At 64.0% G+C, this 14,861-nt stretch overlaps 1 protein-coding gene across 1 annotated transcript; it reads right to left on the reverse strand.

Moving 5' to 3' along the window:
* Positions 1-38: 38 nt before the first annotated feature.
* On the reverse strand, positions 39-12,540 carry TONSL (tonsoku like, DNA repair protein). Its single transcript, XM_032415906.1, has 26 exons — positions 12,500-12,540; positions 12,308-12,403; positions 11,943-12,085; positions 11,164-11,347; positions 10,677-10,806; positions 10,304-10,475; positions 10,102-10,216; positions 9,503-9,648; positions 9,255-9,407; positions 8,909-9,034; positions 8,607-8,787; positions 7,281-7,363; positions 7,090-7,179; positions 6,724-6,796; positions 6,485-6,648; positions 6,271-6,394; positions 5,404-6,128; positions 5,232-5,308; positions 4,677-4,830; positions 4,513-4,591; positions 3,676-3,977; positions 3,340-3,511; positions 2,444-2,619; positions 1,852-1,925; positions 1,249-1,382; positions 39-232 (listed from the first exon to the last, which is right to left on the reverse strand). Exons 1-26 carry the CDS (start codon positions 12,522-12,524, stop codon positions 39-41), a joined length of 4,092 nt encoding a protein of 1,363 aa, XP_032271797.1. The 5' UTR covers positions 12,525-12,540.
* Positions 12,541-14,861: the final 2,321 nt, after the last annotated feature.

The raw sequence follows: 14,861 nt of genomic DNA on the forward strand, positions 1-14,861 counted from the left end.
AGGCGTGGGGGGCGGGGGGCCCGGGCAGCGCCGGCCGCTCACAGGCGCCTGAAGAAGAGCTTGGGCCCTCGGTCCAGGGTGCAGGCGCCGGGGCCCGGCCGGCTGGCCAGCAGCCGGCGCAGGGCCGCCCGGTCCTCGGGGCAGAGGCGCTTGCTGCACAGCTGTAGCTCCTGCACGAGCGCCGCGATCCGGTCCCAGAGGCCCAGGCGCAGGGGGCCCTGCACCGCGCAGCCTGCGGAGGGAGGCGGGAGCGGGCCTCAGCGGCTGGAACCCTCCGGGGCTCCCACGCCCGTGCCCGTGCGCTGTGCCGGCGCGGCCCTCGGGAAGAGACGCACTTCTCGGGGGCCCCGAGGGCTACAGCGCGGGGCGTGGCCGAAGCCCCAGGAAGGGGTCTGTGGGCCCCCGTCAGAGCCGGCGGGCGGCAGGACGGACACTGGCCAAAACACGCTGCAGTCCCGTCCGTGCCACTCTGTAGGACAGTGCCTGGGTCTCCATCCACAAGATGGACACAAGAGGGGTGCCTGTGGGTCTCAAGAGGACACTGAGCGGTCCCGGTCTGAGCTCCAGGGAGCTAGGGGAGGGGATGGGGACAGACGCAGGTGTGTGGGGAGCAGCCCCTCCGCTGTGTGCAGGTCCCCCACCTGCCTGCCTTCACGGGTGGGGGGTGAGGAGCAGGAAGAACCCAGGGGTTCCTTGTGTGCACACCCACTCCCAGTCCTTGTCCTCCTGGGGGGCAAAGCCTGGTACTCCCCTGCCCCAGGCCCGAGCTGGATGTGCCAGGCTACTGGGTGGCCAGTTCACCGAATCAGTGTCTCCTGGGGTCCTCCTCAAGACCGCTTTGGTAGGGTACTGTGCCTGGGTGTGGCCAGATGGGAACAAGCTAAGACACCACAGGCTGGAAGGTAGGGTCCCAGCAGCCCGCGCCAGCAAGACCCCTTGGTGGCAAGTTTTTGGCATCCTGACCTTGAACTCCCTCCTCTCGCCAACCGTAATTAGGAAATCCTCGTGAAAGGGGATCCCCAGCCACTATGGTCTCAGGGTCAGGCTGAACAGGTTAAAAGCAGAGATCCCATGTTCCTCCCGCCCCACTGTTTTAGGAGCTGGGCTCACACCCCTTCCAGTCACATTGGTCACTGTCCCCCACTTTGTCAACCTCAGGGGACCCAGCCCACCCTTGCCATCTGGCTGGTGGCAGTGACAGCCCATACAAAGGAGGCACCTGGGCCTCAGGCAGGTACCCAGGCTCACCTGACAGGCCAAGAAAGCTGAGGCCTTGGGGCCGCATCTGGAGGGCAGACAGAAGCTCCTCCAGGCCAACACAGCTAATCTCAGGGTTGGCAGACAGGTCCAGTGAAGTGAGTGAGGGGCAACAAGGAAGGCATCTGAAATAACAGAGGAAGAAGTGATCAGCCTCCAGGGAGGGCAGACCCCAACACTAGAGAGAGCTGCCCCAGACAAACCACAGCTCTGGGAGCCATAGGCCAGGCCCCACAGCACCCCCACCCGGGGACATAGGTACAAGTACTTCCCCAGGGCTAGCTGGACACTGCCAAGGCCCAGGCCTGGGATGCCCGCCTGGCTTGAGTGCCCAACACTCCCAAGAGCCAGCTGAGGCTGGAGGATCATGAGTGGCCCTTGTATGGGCTGTTGCACAAAGGGTGATGGGAAAGGCTCTCAGGAGCCTCAGGCCTGTGGGAAGGACAGAAGGAGGCAGGGTTGAAGCTGGAAGGAGCTAGGTCCTGGGACACACTTGGGGGAGAAGCTGGTACTCCTTCCCTGCCTGACCTAGCTCCCCCAGGGTGCTGAGCCTGGAGACCAGACCCCCTTCAGAATGGCGTAGGAATGGATTACCTGCTCAGGTCTCTCACTGCCTTGTCACCCAGGTGGTTTGCAGACAAGCTCAAGTGAGCTAGAGCACAGCCTTCCTAGACAGAGCAGAGGCCCAAGGGGGCCTGGGTTGAGTGGGGTGCCTGCCCTCCCTGCCTCCCAGCAGAGGCCCCATACCCAGGTCAGATACCTTCCTTCATCCTTGGGAACAAGGGGGCAAAGTCTGCCCAACCCCCAGTGCACCAGAGGGGAGCAGTATCCCTTCAATTTGCAGAACAAAAGGAAACACCTCCCCTTCCAGGTGTAAGTCACACTTGGCACGTGAAAATCACAGGGACCAGCCCCACATGGAAGAGCCAAGGGAGAGAGCCCTGGGAGCCCTGGCAAGACCTTGGGACCTGCCTGGGGCAGGGAGGCTGCCCTGGGTCCCGGGCACCTTTGCTGCTGGCCAGGAATTCACAGCTTGCGGCAGGCAGCTCTCCCACAGCCGTTCTTTCTGAATGTGCAACCCCCTTCCCAGGCCACTCCCACCCCTGCCCGGTGTCAGCTGTGGGACTGGAGGCTGGATGGCCCGGGGTTGCTTTGCTTTGGCAACCCCCCTCAACCACAGACATACCTTGGTCAGGTATCTGACCACAGGCTCCATGAGGCCCAAGTCACTCTTGCTGGCTGCCACGGAGCTAAGCTCCAGGCGCTGGAGGGTGTGGGCAGGCAGGTTCTGTAGGGCGTGGGCCAGGGCAGCGGTGCCCAGGCTGTTGTAGGACAGGGACAGTGTCTTCAGGTGCCTGGCATCTGTACAGGGGACCAGAACCTCTGTCAGCCACACATGACCACCACCTCAGCCCAGCTGCAGTCCTAGGCCCAACACCCTCACAACCCGCCTGGGGAAGCTATCATCCCTGAGATTTTGTGCACGCGGAACTGGGGTAGCTCCTGCCCAGGGTGTCCCAGGCGAGGAGGGGGCAGGGCCAGACTTCTGAGCCCAACTACTCCCCACCATCCCTGGGCCACCTGCCTCTCCGCACCTGAGACAGGCCAGGCAACCTGAGACAGGCCCTGGGCCGGGATGTCTGTGCACGATGGGGTGGGGGGTGGGGAATACCATCTGCTGCCCAACCCCAGCTTCTCCCCCACTGTGCGCTCACATCCCTAAGCTCCACTTCCTGGCCCACCACCTCTGCAGAAAGCCCCCTGGAGGACTCCCAGTTCCCAGTTTCTCAGTACTGGGGCCGAGGTTCTCTGCAGCCTTGGTGTGTCTATGGTGGAATCATCTAAGGCAAACAGAACACTCAGAGCTGGTGAGAACAGGGGTACTGCGACGGTGGCCCACGGCACGTCCTAGGGGAATGCCCCTGAGCCCAGGCAGGCCCAGCATGTCCAGCGACGTGCTCCGAGACAGCAGGCCTGGTGCCCCGGGGACCCCTCTGGCACAAGGCTCTCTGTGCCCCTGGATGTGCCCTTCTGACAACTGGAACCCTGGGGGCCAGGATGTGGACATGTCTGTCAGCTCACCTTGGAAGGCACTACCTAGGGCTGCCTGGTGGCTCAGGAAGAAGCTGGGGCCAAAGCCACAGGCTTGGAGATGCAAGGTACTGAGTGAGGGGCAGGCCTGCAGGATGAATGCCAGGGCCTGGCCACAGCCATCCCCGAGGGGGTTCATGCTTAAGTCCAGCTCCTGCAAGTTCTGTGGAAGACACGGGCCCCTCTGGAAGATCTGGTCTCCTTGCCGTCCCAGAGCTGGGCAGTGGCCAGCACTCCCAACTGCACCTTCCCACCCAATGATGGGCCAAATGTAAATGTTCTGATGCCGCCCTAGGGCCGGCCTGCTGCTCCCCATGCTTCTTCTACCTGCAAGATGGTCTGCCCCTGGAGGCCTGTGGCAAGCTGGCGTAGGCCTTCGGGGCCCAGGTGATTAGAAGAGAGATCTAGGAGGATCAGGCTGGGCATGGTGCCCAGAGCGGCCAGCAGCTCAGCAGCACATCCGTCCCCCAGCCGGTTCCCTGCCAGGTGCAGCTCCCGGAGTGCTTCGTGCAGCTTGAGGGCCCGCAGCAGTGGGGTGAGCTGGGTCTGGCGCAGGGCCAGGGAGCAGGCGCTGAACGTGGGCCCAGAACCCTGGCAGTCCACGGCCCGCAGCACCTGCTGGTGCTCCTCTGGAGGGGGGATGGGTGTCACCAGAGCCAGAACCTGCTGTTCTGCCCTGTGAATCCTGGGGGTCCCACCAAACATGCCCCCCTCACTCCTGAGCCGTGGGACACCCACCAGAGGTGCTGCAGAGCCCACTCCCACAAGCCTGGAGACCCAGCATTGTGGGAGGCCCAAGGCATGGCTGGTGGGTGGGGATGACCACTCTCTGCCTTGTCAGGCCCTCCTGGGCAGGGCCCAAACCTCTGCCAGCCACCCCCACATCCCACAGTGCCCACGTCAGGCTTCTCTGGAAAGCCACCCCAGGCCTAGCCTCCGGTGGCTCTGGTGATTACGCTGTCCCACCACCAACAGGACCGATCTTCCCCCACCTGCCACCCACACGTGTGGGCACCGGGTAGAGGAGGAAAACCTGAGGCCAGCTGCAGAGGGAGCATGCCTCACTGCCTACCTGGGGCTCGGGGACGTGAGGCCCCAGACCCGAGAGTGGCACAGGAACATGCCCCTCTGCCCAGGCCACTTCGAGCTCTCTTGGGCCCCTACCTTGCTCCAGGCTCTGGCAGGCCCTGCGGTAGCGGTCAGTCAGTGGGGGGAGGTCCCACGAAGTGACTTCAGCTAACACCTGCAAAGCACCACCAGTAAGCAGCCCAGGGGCACCCAGTGCTGGGGCGCTCTCTGTGCGTGGGGCCCAGGCTCCTGCCGCTCACCTCCTCGTTGCTCTGCAGCACATCGGGAATGGGGTCCTGTGGGGCCAGCAAGGCCCCCTCCTTTCGCAAGACGAGCCTCGGCAACAGCCCACAGGCCTGACAGTAGCGCTCGGCAGCCTGCTCAGCTAGCCAGGCCACAGAGTGGGTCTCCCTGCTGCAGGGACAGAGGGCGAGCAGAGCTGGCCAGGACCCTGCCCACGCTGAAGAAAGGCCGCCCTCCTCCTGCCGTCCCTGCTCTGGGTCTACGGATCCTTTATCTGGCGCCTCCCCTCCTCCTGCCCCTGCTCAGGACATGCCCGCGCCCCCAGCAGCCTGACATACTTGCAGCTCTTCTAGGCTTTTCCTAGGGCCCACAAGGCCCGACCTAACCCCTTCAGGGCCCTGCCTATGCGTATGCAGGGCACCCTTACCCTGCTCTCTGACCTCCCCCAGCCAGCAGCGGTGACACATCCAGTCCGAGTGAGTCCTTGTTACCCATGCCAATTGATACGCAAACTCGAGGGTTCTCCCAGGGGCACAAGGGGAATGGGGACTTGGAGGGCAGGTGCTGCTTACCTGTGTGGGACGGGAATGAGGAAGAGACTATCCTGCACTCGCACTCGCACCCGGATGGGAGGGGGCAAAGACGGACCCTGGTGGGTGAGGGCAGGGGGGCGACAGGCTGAGTCAGAAAACGCAGTCGTCTACCCTCACCACCCCACTGCTCCCACCTGAGGGGTGCACCCACCGAGGGCTGGCCTGCCGCTGGGCTGTCCCCACTGGGCCCCGAGGCCCTGGAGATGTCAGGGCTCCTTGGAGGGTCTGCAGCTGAGCTGCTGTCTCCCCCTGCCCTGCCCGGTGCATTCCAACTCCTGAGACGGGGCAGCCGGCTCTGCCTGGTCCGGGCCCGGAGCCGGCCGGGGCTCCTGCTGCTGCCTGACCCCGGGCCACTGTGACCGGTGCTGTCTCCACTGCCCTGGGGGTGGGGCAGATAGCCATCCTGGCGGCTGTGGGTCAATGGGGAGTCGTCCTCCAGCCAGTCCCCAACCAGACACTCCTCCTCAGGGATAAGCGCAGCTCGGTGCAGGGGGGGCTCACCCGAGCCCCAGGGCAGGCCGGGCCCGGGGCGGCTGATCTGGGCCCCACCCACACCTGGGATGGCCGCCTCCCTGTTGCTGGGGGAGCCAGGCACCCCGGCTCTGGCCTGTTGTGCGGGGACACGATGCCGGGGCCTCTTGGGGGCGGGCCGGGGGGGGCCCGGGTAGTCCTCACCCTCTGAGCTGCTGCTGCTGGCCAGCTTGTGTCTGGTCCTCCGAGGCCTGGCCGCAGCTGGAACCGCCTGCCCTGGGGAGACGCCGGCACAGGCCTGAGAGGTCTCTGGGGGTCCTGGGCAGGGGCTCGAGGGAGGAGAGATCTCAGGGTCGAACAGATGGTCGCATGGAAGGGTGTGGGAGGCCAGGGAGCTGTGGGGGGCTGTAGAGAGACGGAATCTAGCATGACGCAGTGCCCAGCACTGTCCCAGCCACCCATGCTAACATGCCCCCGAGAAGCAGGGCCTAGGGCACTCTCAGGCCAGGGACAGGCGCCCCCAGGAGCAGAAGAGGCCTCCACTTGCCTTGGCCTGAGAAGGCCGCCCTGAGCAGCCTCTCCATGGCGCCAGCCTTCTCTCGGGTCTCGCTGTCCAGATCCTTGCCATACAGCTTCACCCACTGCTGCAGCGTCTCCAGCGGGCTGTGCCCCTGTGTGGCCGCCAGCTGAGTGTGGCTGGCAGGGCACCCCCCCCACCCCGCCACAGCCTGAGCCCGCCTGGCCCTTGCCCCCCCACTCACCTTCATGGTCCGGAGCGTGACAGACGCTCCCCGTTCAATGAGCAGTTCAGCTACCTCAAAGTGACCGCAGTGGAGGGCGTCGTGCAGGGGAGTGATGCCCTCACAGCCCTGGCCACCCGGGTCATCAACAGCAGCCCCGTGGTCCAGCAGGAAGCGCACAATGTCTGCGGGCCAGGGGACACAGACTAGCTCCCAGCCCTTGTCGGCCCTCTCCTTGGTGTGGCCGGCCCCGTACTCACCCAGATGCCCATAGTTGCAGGCCTCGTGCAGAGGCGTCCAGCCACAGTAGTCCCGAGGGTTCAGAGGGTGGCCCTGCGACCGAGGACGAGAAAGAGCCCAGCCTCACCGCGGGGCTGAGGCTCCAGGAGGACCAGGGCCTGGGTCTCAAAGCCCAGAAGGGGCCCACAGGCCCAGGTCCCAGCAGAGAGAGAGACGGTCGGCACACGAGACGCATCATCTCAGGGAGGCCCCCGCAGGGGCTTGTGCGGGGCTGGTGCACCCTGCAGCCCCCATGCCCTGTGCTACCCCCTTGTGGGGACCACATACCCCAGGACAAAGTCCCCGCTATGGCCCACAGAGTACCTAGAATGAGACGGCAGGCCCACCTGTCTTACGAGGTCCCGGACACGACCCAGACGGCCCTCGATGCAAGCTCGGTGCAGCAGGGTCTCCCCAACGTCATTGCGCCGGTTCCACTGTGGATAGTTGCCCCAGGACAGGGAGCAGAGGTGTGAAGGGACCAGGCAGTCCCAGCAAGCATGGGGGGGCCCACACAGTGCCCCCACACCATCCTCACCTTGTTTACCCTCTGCGGGCCTAGGCAGCCCTGCAGCTCCTCATCCTCCTCCAGCTGCTGGGACCAGGCCTCAGCATCACCCTCTGGAACAGAGCCGAGCCCACTCCAGGTAAGCCAAGCCCCGGTGCCCCCTGCCCCCAGGGTCCCCGACCTTCCAGACCTGGAGGATGGAGGTCCGGTGCCAACTGCCATCCCACTCCCTGCCCTGCCTGTGGTTGTCCCTGCCCGCAGTCCCTTTGCCCGCGGGGGATGCACCTGACCTTTCTGCCCACCTGACCCCCGTCCATCAAGCGCTGACCTCTCACCCCATGCTTAGACCCTGCTCTGGATCTTCCCACCCCGGACGTCTGTTCCCCTCCTGGGAAGCATCTTTGTCGGACTAAGTCATGGTCACGTTACAAACAGTTCATCCTGTGAGCCCAGGTGCCTTCCCATCTGCACCTGCCTCCAGCTCACTCATTGCCTGACCCCAGTCCTTTCTCCTGTGCCTCTGGTCCTTGCTAGAGCCTTCTTCTCCTTCGTGAACTCCTCTTACTGCGAGCGCCTGTTGAGTGGTGTCACCTGAAGCTCCTGCTTTGGTTCCTGACTCTCCCATGGCTCCCTACACCTGCTCACCGGTGACACCCAGCCTAACCCCCTCTCAGGTATGGCACAGACTTCCCACAGCCCTTGGCTTCTCCCAGAGAGGTTCTGGAAGCCGCCCGAGTTCAAAATTGAAATGATTCCTCCTGGCCTCAAGGACAGGTTTCCACCCCCCACCTCTCAGCCAGAAGCCAGCTGCCTGCCTGCACCACCACCTGGCCCGCCTCTGCCCCGAGGGTCCCAGCCCCAGCCCGCTCAAGCCTGCCCCTCGCATGCACCTTCCACAGGGCGGACCACGAAGCCTGTGTATGGCAGCCCACGTGCTGTCTGCACTCCCATCTTGCCTGCCCTGTGCCTCCCTCTCATGGTGCCATTTCTCCAGGTCTGACCCTGGGTTTCCTCCCTTCGCAGGTGCTCACTAGCCTTCCCATCACTTGCTCCTTCAGGAAGGTTCCGGGGCTGCCCCAGCCTCTCCACACACAGCCCTCTTCCATCTACCAGTACTGAACGCCCTCCCTGCGTGGGGCTGGATCCTCCTGTCACGCGCCAGTGAGCAGCCCCCACGAGGGCTCCACCCTCGCCCGCCCCAGCCAAGGGCCCAGCCCCAGCTGGCACCAGGGGGGAAGGCGGGGGGGGGGGGGGGGGGGGGGGGGCTGGGGGGGAAGGGCGGGGGGGAGGGAGGGCCATGGGGGAAGGGCCGCAGGGGCGGCTGGCGCAGCAGCCAAGGCAGTGTTCGGGCCTCACCACTCTCTGAGAGCTCCACATCGCTGGTCTCTGGAGTGTCCCCGTCCCCCTCCTTCTCTTCCTCATCGTCCTCCTCCTGGTCTCTGGGCACACTCAGCTCCTGCAGTCGGGCCGCGGTGTCAGGAGCCTCCTGGGGCTGCAGCCTTAGTTGCACGGTGTGGAGGTGCTGTAAGACCTGCCTCTGAGGAGCAGGGGAACCCCGGCTCAGGGCCACAGGGCCAGCAGACCCCCGAGTGGGGGAAGTTGGGGGTGGGCAGCGAGGACAGGAGGGCTGCAGGGAATCGCCGCGTGGGCTTTCGTACCTGCAGCTGGGGCCGCTGGGCCTGCTGGGCACAGCTGAGAGCCTTCTGGAAGCATGGGGCCAGAAGCTTATAGGCGTCACCGGCCTCCTCTCGGGACAGGGCGATGTTTAACCAGGTCTTGGCCTCCTGCAGCAAGAGGAGGAAGGATGAGCGTTGTGGCTGCCCACCCCACTGAACTGGCCCCAGCCAGGGCCAGGTCCCCACTGTCGCCCACGTGGAACAGCCCTGGAAAGAGGATGCTTGTCCATGCCCACCACTTGAGGGTGGCCGTCCTGAGGCAGAGCTGTGGGGACCTCCTTGGAGCCCCTCTGCACCCTGGGTAGGGCTGGGCACCATCACTGCTCACCTCCAGAGCGTCGCCACCACGCAGCCTCAGCTCCTGTTCATAGTGGGACACAGCCCGGCGGTGGTCCTTCATGTCTCCCCAGGTGGTGGCCAGGGACACGTGGATGACGGCCAGCTCGGGCCCTGGCCGGCCCAGCAGCTCTGCGAAACGCAGCTGTGGAGGCACACAGCGAGGCCAGCGCTGCCTTGCACCTTTGCCAGCCAGGGTGTCCCCGCCCCTTTCCTCCCACCTCGGCAGGGGACGCACACCTGCTTCTGGTAGGCCTCGGCCGCCTTGGGGAAGTCGCCTGCCTTGGAGAACAGGTCCCCCAGCTGCTCACAGATGCCCATGGCAACCTGAGGGTCACTGCCCTCGGACTCCTGCAGCTGCTGCTGCAGCCGGACCACGGCCAGCACTGCAGACAGGGCCTCACGTGAAGGCAGGCACGGCGCACTTCCGACCTGACTGCCCCTCAGGTGGGCCAGCCACCCTCTCCACGCCCCGCTCGTCCCTTGGTAAGAGGGGTTAGTAAGAAAATGCACCCCACGGGGTCGTGAGATCAGGAAAACGAATAAATGGCAACTGAAAGCAGCGCCTGGCCTGCAAGGGAAGCTACGTCTGGCGCCCCTCCCCCACCCTCTTACGCAGGACTGTTGTCTCCACTTTGCCAGTGAAGGTCCTGCTCACGTATAAATGCCCAGCCGGGCTCCTGACCACCTCGTTCCCCTCTGACACACGGTGCTGAAGCCTCACAGAAAAGTGGGGCTCGCTTCCCAACAAGAGGGGGAGCAGGAAAAGGGCCCACACTGATGCTGCCGCCTCCCCACCCCTTCTGGGGGACTTCGGCCCCTCAGGTCCCCGGGCTCACCGTATTTGAGGGTCCGGCAGACTGCCGCCTTCTGCAAAGGCTTCTGGAAGCCCAGCCGGTAGGCTTTCTTCAGGGCTCTTTTGGCAGCCAAAAAATCGCCCAGGTCTTGGAGGATCTGGGGGGGAAGGGAAGATGAGACTTGCAGACTCCACAGAGCCCGAGCCCCTCGGGGGGTTAAGCCCAGAGCTGTGAGGGTGGGCACCTGTGAGATGAGCAGGCAGCACTCGCTCTCCATCAGCTCCTTCCTCAGGAGGCGTGCACACTCTCGGGCCCCCTCCAGGCAGCGCATGGCTTGGGAGTGCTGCCCTCGGCGCCAGTGGATGGCACCCAGGTTGTAGCGGGCACGGAACAGGTCCTCGTAGAGGTGGTTCTGCCTGCGGGTGGTGACAGGTGCTCAGAGTGCCCCTGGGATAGCACAGAGGGCACCGGAAGTGCTGACATGCAGTGCTCCTTCCCCAACACCGACGTGCGCTAGCCCTGCAGGGGCGCCTGCTCGGAGGAGACTGACTGGGCGGGGAGGGCAGACGGGTGGTGCACTCTCACGAGGCCCCTTCCTCTGGGGACGGAGGCCTTACTCGGCGAGGAAGATGCTCTTCCGGAAGTAGTCGTTGCATGGCGCCATCTGCCGCAGGCTTTCAAAAGTGAGGCCCAGGTTGAGGTAGAGTCGGGTCCTCATCTCGCTCAGTTCTCGCCTGGCCAATGTCCCTGGAAGATGGCCCCCCACATCAGTGGCCGGGGGGGCATCATGCCCACTTGGGGTACCCAGCTCTGGGTCTGTGCAGCCTCTCCCCCACCCGTCTCACACTGCGGGGGCCCAGGGGTCCTGCTGTAGACAGAGCACAAACAGACACAGAGCAGACAACACCCAGACCTGAGCTTGTGAGGAGCACGGGCCACGCATCTCCTCACGGGAGGCTTTACGGACAGATCTCAGCCTCATAACGGGAGGGCCCAGACCAGTGGAACCTGCCGTGCACACCTGGCAGCTGTGGGGCCACAGCCTCCCTGGCCAGCAGGTCTGGAACCAGAGGCTGGGGAAGGCAGGCCCCCACGACCACTCACCCTGCAGCTTCTCGTCCACGATAGCCAAGCTCTTCTCAAAGGCCGTCTGCGCCTGCAGCAAGCTGTCCTGCGACTGGCAGTGGTCATAGACGTCCAGGTAGGTGCGGCCAATGGTGGCCCAGGCCCTCTGCACCTCAGTGTGATTGGACAGAGAATGGGCCAGCTCCAAGTAGCGATGCTGGTGCTAGGGTGCAAAGGAATGGCCACTGTGAGCCAACCTCCCCCACCTCAAGCCAATCTCTTATGTACCCCAGCTCCAGGAGGTCCCTACCTTTGCCCAGGAGAGTCCCCTACTCCCCCAAGTCCCCACAGAGCAGGCCAAAGCCAGGCTGCACATGTCCCGTCTCTTCCATGCCAAGGGCTGCCTGTGGGATGGTGGTGCCCCACTCCAACCCGCCATCATCATGAGGAAGAGACGAGTGGCAGTTAGCCGGGCTGCTGCAGCCCCACTAGCCAGGGCCAGAGCAGGCCCTCTGTGGACAGTGGGCCCAACTCCCCAGCCGGCCCACAAACACAGCCCAAGTGTTGTGTTCACTAATGGTTGCTGGGCCCAGGCCCCTAGGACAGGCTATGATGTGCCTACCCAAGGACCAGACTACAATCCCCCGTCACAGGGCTGTCTGAAGAAAAGGCCATGTCCAGGCGTGTCCTCCTTTAGCCAGAGGTCAGACACTGAAGACTGGGCTTCCCTCCTCAGAAAGGGACTGGCAGGAAGCGTGGGCCCTGGAGGGCTGGATGTGGTTGCAAGGGCGCTGGGGGTGGGGGTAGGCTCCGCCCACCTTCAGGGCGGCCGAGTAATCCTCCAGCTCAGCCAGTCGCTCTCCGATCTTGCGGTGGGCCACGGCACAGCCCAGGGGGTCGTCGACGCTCTCCAGGAGCTGGAGCTCATGCTGGTGCTCTCGCAGGGCCTCTGCGTAGCGACCTGGGCGGGCAGGCACGGCAGGCTTCAGCCCGGGCCGGGCAGTCAGCCGGGGGCTGCGCGGGCGAGCGCGGCTGTGGGCGGCCCTGGGCGGCTCGCTCAACAAGCTTCCCGCCCCCCTCCCGCCGGGCCCCGTCCCTTCCGGCCCCCGAGTGCCCCCCGACCTCCAACACCCCAGCTCTCCCGGTCCTGGACCACAACCTGGACCAGGCGCGGGGCACGCACCATGGCTGGCCAGGAGCTCCCCCAGCTGGTGGCAGAGGACCGCCTCGTCCCGCAGCTGCCCGCTCCTCTGGGCCTTGGCCTTGGCCTTGCTCAGCTCTGCAGAGAGAGAGAGAGACGAAGCCGGGAGGCTGAGCCCCTTCGGTCGGGCGGGCCAAACCCGCTCCCGGCCCCACACCCGGCAGGGAGACTCACGGCGAAGCTCGCGCTCCACGTTCATGCTCAAGCAGCCGCGCGCGGGGATCCGGACTTCCCGCGCTCCCGCCGCGGCCCCGCCCCAGGCCCCGCCCCTGCCGGGGCGGAGCATCCCGGGAAGTGTAGTCCAGCTGCCCGAAGCATCCTGGGAGCTGTAGGCCGGGTGGCGTTCAGTTGGGAAGGGCGGCGAGAGAGCGACGGGAGGATCCGCACCTCCCCAGACTCCTGGGGCCGCGTGGGAGTTGAGCCCCACCCCACGCTCCTCCCCGGCCCCGCAGCCGCCTTTGGGGTGGGGTCTCCTGGGCTTGTGCCCGCGTGCTGCCGCTAACCTCACACACACGCACGCGCACACACACACACACACACACACACGCAGAACCTACCTACACCTGCGACTTTACCTGAGGGACGCACCGCCTCCATATAAAAGGAGATGATCAAGTACCCTTGAGTACTTGGCTAGGTGCACGGAATCAAATACGCCCCTTTCCACAGAGCCTGTGGAACAACCGCGAATGCAGCCACAGAGTCGTCACGCTCGCGGACACAAATCCCCAGTGCTTGGTGCGGGAAAAGGGGGTGGACGTGTTTTCCAAACTGAACAGAGCAAGGTACTTCTTCCTCACCTTGCGGGCTTGGTGCACCCAGGCCGCAGACCTCTAAGTGCCTGTCGTGTCTCCCACTGCTTCGGGAACCAAACACCTGCCGTGCCTTGGAGATTTCAGTCCCCACTGGGTGCCAAGGCTGGTGTCCAAAGGCCCCAGAGGAGGGCCAGAAAGGGTGGGATGGTGGATGCATTTATTTTCTGTGGAAATCAAAACAGACCCAATAGGGTAGAAACCCTGAGGCAGTGCATGGACCGTAAGGCCTGTGGTGGAGGGAATGACGTAGAGGGTAGATGGGTCTCTGGGTCCCGGGAAGACTGCCCAGGGCCAGTGACCAGGCTTCAGGGATGGGGGCAAAGCCAAGCCTGAGGAAGTGCAGGAGATGGGAAGTTGGACCCAGGTAACCCTCTTCTCTTGGAAGGATAAAGTGCTCTGCGGGTCCCTAGTTTGGTCTGGGAGTGGTGAGCAGAACAGGAAGGCCCTGAAACTGAGAGGGCTGCTTGGAGGGCCTGCTGGTGGAGTGTGAAAAGCACAGTGAGGGGCAAGGTGGAGATGGGGCAGGGGTGGGAGAGCAAGGCCACGGAAGTAGAGACGGGCTCAGCTCAACAGGCCAAGGGGGGAGGGAGTCTCCCCAGAGCTGCTGGGAGCATTCGGCATTCACAAGACAGCCAGAGAGGACCCCACTTTGCTATGCCTCAGTCTTCCCACCGATCAGGCAAGGATGTGTATATGGGGCATCCTGAGCAGGGGCTGTGGGGTGGGGGGCCCAGCGGGGGCAGCTCCTGACTCCTGTCCAGGATGCTAGCAGAGCCCAGGGAAACGCATCCATGAGGCTGGCTTCTCACATAAGGAAACACAGACAAAACATGGTTTGGAATTTTTTTGAAACTATAGTTACATACAGAAAATATCCAAAGAGAACACAGACCACAATAGTGACATGTAAGTCATTTCCCACAGTGATAAAAACACCTCTCACTTTACTCTTTAAAAAATTATTTTTATTATTTTTGTAAATGTCTCACTTGGGTGAACTGAGGGATGTAGTGCCCGTAGGGGAGTGGTAATGGCAGGGAGTAGAGGGGCCAGCTTGGTCTGTGCCCCCAGGACTCCCCCACATCTGCCGGGGTTCTTCCTCCACTCTCTAGGTCAGGATGCCAAGATGGCAAGGGGTCCTGGAGACAGACCATGGGTGTTTTCTCCTTTCTAGCAACATGGATGAGACATCCCCAGTAAATCAGTGACGCCCCCGTGAGATGCCACAGGAGGTTTGTGGCACCAGCTCCCAGGAGTGGCTGAGAATACCACAATCTCCCAGGGTACCCATCTCCACCAGGCTGTAAGACTCAGCTGCTGAGGTGACTGTCACGGGGTGGGGGCTGTGCTGGGGACAGCGATGCTGGGATGTGTTACCACTCCTCTTGGGCATCCCCAGACACATGCCCCTACAAGGAGGGCCTTGTGTGGGTGCCACCCTGCCCCCCCATGCCCTTGGGCTGCCGGAAATAGTGGGCTATATGCCCGCAGCACCCAGGAACCCTTGGTGTGCAGAGCCCAGCCCATCTGCCACCCCCATCCCCAAGGACTGCTAGACCTAGGACTGCAGAGACAGGGCTGAGAAGGCCCAGCCACATACCTGACCTGCATAGAGATCTGCTGCCTCCCACCCTGCCCCAGCTAGGAGAGCCTTTGGGCGCCACACCTCTGCTGGCTCAAATCTCTCACCCATGCACCCAAACACAGGCAAGCCTGCCCTG

The sequence above is a fragment of the Phoca vitulina genome, unplaced genomic scaffold (genome assembly GCF_004348235.1).
Source record: "Phoca vitulina isolate PV1807 unplaced genomic scaffold, GSC_HSeal_1.0 scaffold18, whole genome shotgun sequence".
Classification (NCBI taxonomy): domain Eukaryota; kingdom Metazoa; phylum Chordata; class Mammalia; order Carnivora; family Phocidae; genus Phoca; species Phoca vitulina.

Excerpts from the sequence above, each read along its gene's own strand:
- TONSL (XM_032415906.1), bottom strand. The coding sequence starts at position 12,524 with ATGAACGTGGAGCGCGAGCTTCGCC. Across the intron at positions 10,476-10,676 it reads AAGAGCATCTTCCTCGCCGA|GCAGAACCACCTCTACGAGG; the intron begins GTAAGGCCTCCG and ends CACCACCCGCAG. Across the intron at positions 1,926-2,443 it reads TGGTCAGATACCTGACCAAG|GAAGGCTGTGCTCTAGCTCA; the intron begins GTATGTCTGTGG and ends TGCTCTGTCTAG.